The following is a 3,088-nucleotide window of genomic DNA, read 5'->3' as shown; positions in this document are numbered from 1 at the left end:
GATTAGTCGTCGATTAATCGACTAATCGTGGCAGCCCTACTGGAGACACCCGATCAACACATTTCTGAGAGTATAAAAATAACAGGTGCAGGTGATTTACTCAGCTTTTTATTAGTTCACATACACAGGTGGTGAAGATTTTCTACCGTATGCTCAAATCCTCTGTTTGCACTAAGAAACAGATCTGGAAACGTCCCAAAAACAGAAGCTAAATCCGCCCATCTCCCCGTGTTGACGTCAGTGCGTGATGAAATCACAGGAGAACTCTGGGATAAAGTCCTTCAGCAGACAAGAGGAAACAATAACCTTTCAAGTTCCCCATGCTAGATGAGTTACGCGGCTGATATGGTGTTTTCAAAAGGAAATTGATGCCGGGAGCTTCCGCTCCCAGAGTTCAGGAAGCGGTGAGCTGCCCTGGGACCATTACAGCACACTCAAACAGGAAGGCAGCCAGATTGTGGGGAGCTAAATGACATCTGGTAGCACAATCAAATAAAAGGCTCCGTTTAACAAAATGTGTTCAGCTTAAAAGGGTTCACACACGTGATTAGCTTTATGTGACAAAACTCAATTTTTACTTCAAAATTGTTATTGTTTTTGGCATGACTCGGAAATATAAACACACACACCTTTCTCACAATGTTTTTTTAAACCAATCAAAAAACTGGATCGTTTTTGGGTAGGTGGAGTTAGGGCTTTAACGTAGGTTTTTTTTGTCTGAATGTTTTGTTGGGACTTAGCCGATGTGTGTCTCCTCATGTACTGGTTTCTGGATCAGTTGAACCCAGAATGCTGGACGCATGGGGTCCATAATGAGTGCTGATTGATCAACCGGCTGAATTTTTAAAAAAAGGAAGTACATGGACATTTCTCATCAATGTTTTAGACCAGAAATGGGGTTTAAATCACTTTGAAGGAATCCAGATCTTCTAGGTTTGTTCATCTCAAAGAGCTATTCAGTTTGTGACGTCACTACGTATGGTCATAAAAAAAAAACAGTCAAAAGATTTAGATCTTTGGTGAACGTCACGTTATGAGTCCTTGTTGTCTTTGAGTGTTAAACTAGACAGTATCTCTTTAAAAACAAACATTATTTTTGTTTGTTTGTTCCCGTCCTGTATTTGTGGTCTTATTTGTGGTAATTTTTGTGCATTTATGGTGCTACCATTTTTCTAGTTATGTCAACGCTCATGCAGATCAGCTTTTGACAAACCAATGAGATGCATTTAGCTGCTAGCTTAAAGTGGAGGTGAGGGGCAGCAAGTTATTCTCAGACTTTAGTTCATCAGATTTCATTCATCCTCCTCCAAAGTCACAAAAAGCTTTTCGCAGAGTCCATCCAACTCATGAAACTTTCATGTGTGAAAATCAGCAGGGATCCCCACTAAAGTTATTGTGACAAAGATGCATAGCAAGTGGAACATTTTTACAGCTGAATTTAGAATTACCGCCCTGCGGTTATTTGCCTCCGTCAACCGGGCCGAGTTTCAGTTTACATCCATGTCTGCTCCTGTTCCTGCATTACAGCACTGAATAATAACCAGGAAAAGTGCTTTCACAGAACACCATTATGTCACTGTGGAGTTTTCATTTCATGTTACCCATGTAAACATTTGTGTAAAAGTATATTTAAGCTATTATAACATGTTTCCTCAAAGTCAAATGACCCTTTCCATAGAGGCATAACAACAAAAGCACCGAAACTCTAAAAATTAGAATCAAAATTAGTAGAGAATCAGAAGAAAGGGCCACGATTCTTTCAAAGTGACTACAGGGAACACCACAGTGCAGTAAATATTGGTATTAAATATACAGCATGGTGCACTGCAGTCAAATGAGCCTTGACAATAGAATAACTTATCATCAGGAATGGTTAATGGTTTGAGCTCCCCACAAATAACTCATTTTATGCCCTGCATTAAAACTGCACCCTCAAACCAACGTTAGGAGCTAAAACGCAGCTGTGCAAATGAGAACTGTGGAAGGCAGTTGCGAGCTTCAGCTAAGCAAATAAATAATACAATACCAGGGAGAAATTACAGGATGTAAAGACATTATTTTCAGTGTTTGCACATCTGATTCAATTTGAAGTAAGTGATGGTTTGGATTTGGGGCTCTTGGAGGAAGGAGTCTGTTACCTTGGGTTTGAGCAGGTTGAGCCGACTCTGGACTCTGTTCCTCAGGGGTTCTGGAGAACATCCAGCAGGCACTTCAGGGGATCTGCAGAGAAGCCCCCACAACGAGAGGTTTATGAATTAGAGAAGCTAAAAGCTTCGACACTGATCAAGTAAACGTTCCCACTCTTGCTCAAAACAGCACTTTCTTCTAAGCGCAGCTTTCAACGTGCAAAAGCATCAGTCCCCAACAAACGTAGCCTGTAGCTACTATTTTATCGTATTTTTATTACAGATGTTTGAGCAAATCATTTGTTCCAGCGTCATGGGAGGATTTTCTTCCGTGTGGTTTCATCGAGAGTTGCAGAGTCCCACGTTGGTTTGATCGTTACTTCGGGGGGGGGTTTCCCCCCATTCTCAGTGTAAAAACAGTTGGACTGAATTCAAATTCTATTAAAAGGCTTTTTTTTGTAATAATAGTGAAGCACAAACTTTAAAACTGGATTATAAATATACAAACTTTTTGTTTAAATGTTAATGCTTACCTGAAAATTGTTCTTTTATTCTATACCACGTCTCAAACTAATTTTTCATCAGTTTGACCATTTTCAAGTGAGATTCTGTCAGCTTATTATCATAGCACCTATCAGCAGAGTTGTAAAGTAACTAAGTACAAATACTTTGTAACTGTACTTAAGTAGAATTTTTGGGTATTTGTACTTTACTTGAGTAATTATTTTTCAGTCTACTTTTTACTTCTACTTCTTACATTTTCACACAATTGTCTCCTTACATTTTTAAAAAAGACAAGAAGTAGAAAGTCGTTACTTTTATTTCCTTGTTGCTTGTTTTCAATCCAGCTTGTTATCACAAAAAAAATACTATCCATATAAATTGTGCCTCTTAGATAGAGTGAATTTAATTGTGGTTGAATGAGAAGTATAAATATATAAAATTCTGATACCGTATTAGTT

General features: G+C 38.6%; 1 protein-coding gene across 1 annotated transcript in view; it reads right to left on the bottom strand.

Annotated features, from left to right (window-relative positions):
- parpbp (PARP1 binding protein) overlaps positions 1 to 3,088 on the bottom strand; it is a 12,343-nt gene that overhangs the window by 3,572 nt on the left and 5,683 nt on the right. The window contains exon 9 of the mRNA XM_014025843.1: positions 2,139 to 2,220. Within this exon, the coding sequence (XP_013881297.1) occupies positions 2,139 to 2,220 (82 nt within the window). The remainder of the gene's footprint in view (positions 1 to 2,138; positions 2,221 to 3,088) is intronic.

This window comes from Austrofundulus limnaeus, unplaced genomic scaffold, assembly GCF_001266775.1.
Source record: "Austrofundulus limnaeus strain Quisiro unplaced genomic scaffold, Austrofundulus_limnaeus-1.0 Scaffold504, whole genome shotgun sequence".
Classification (NCBI taxonomy): domain Eukaryota; kingdom Metazoa; phylum Chordata; class Actinopteri; order Cyprinodontiformes; family Rivulidae; genus Austrofundulus; species Austrofundulus limnaeus.
Note: the sequence above shows the minus strand (reverse complement) of the source record. Positions and strands in the feature narration are given on the sequence as shown.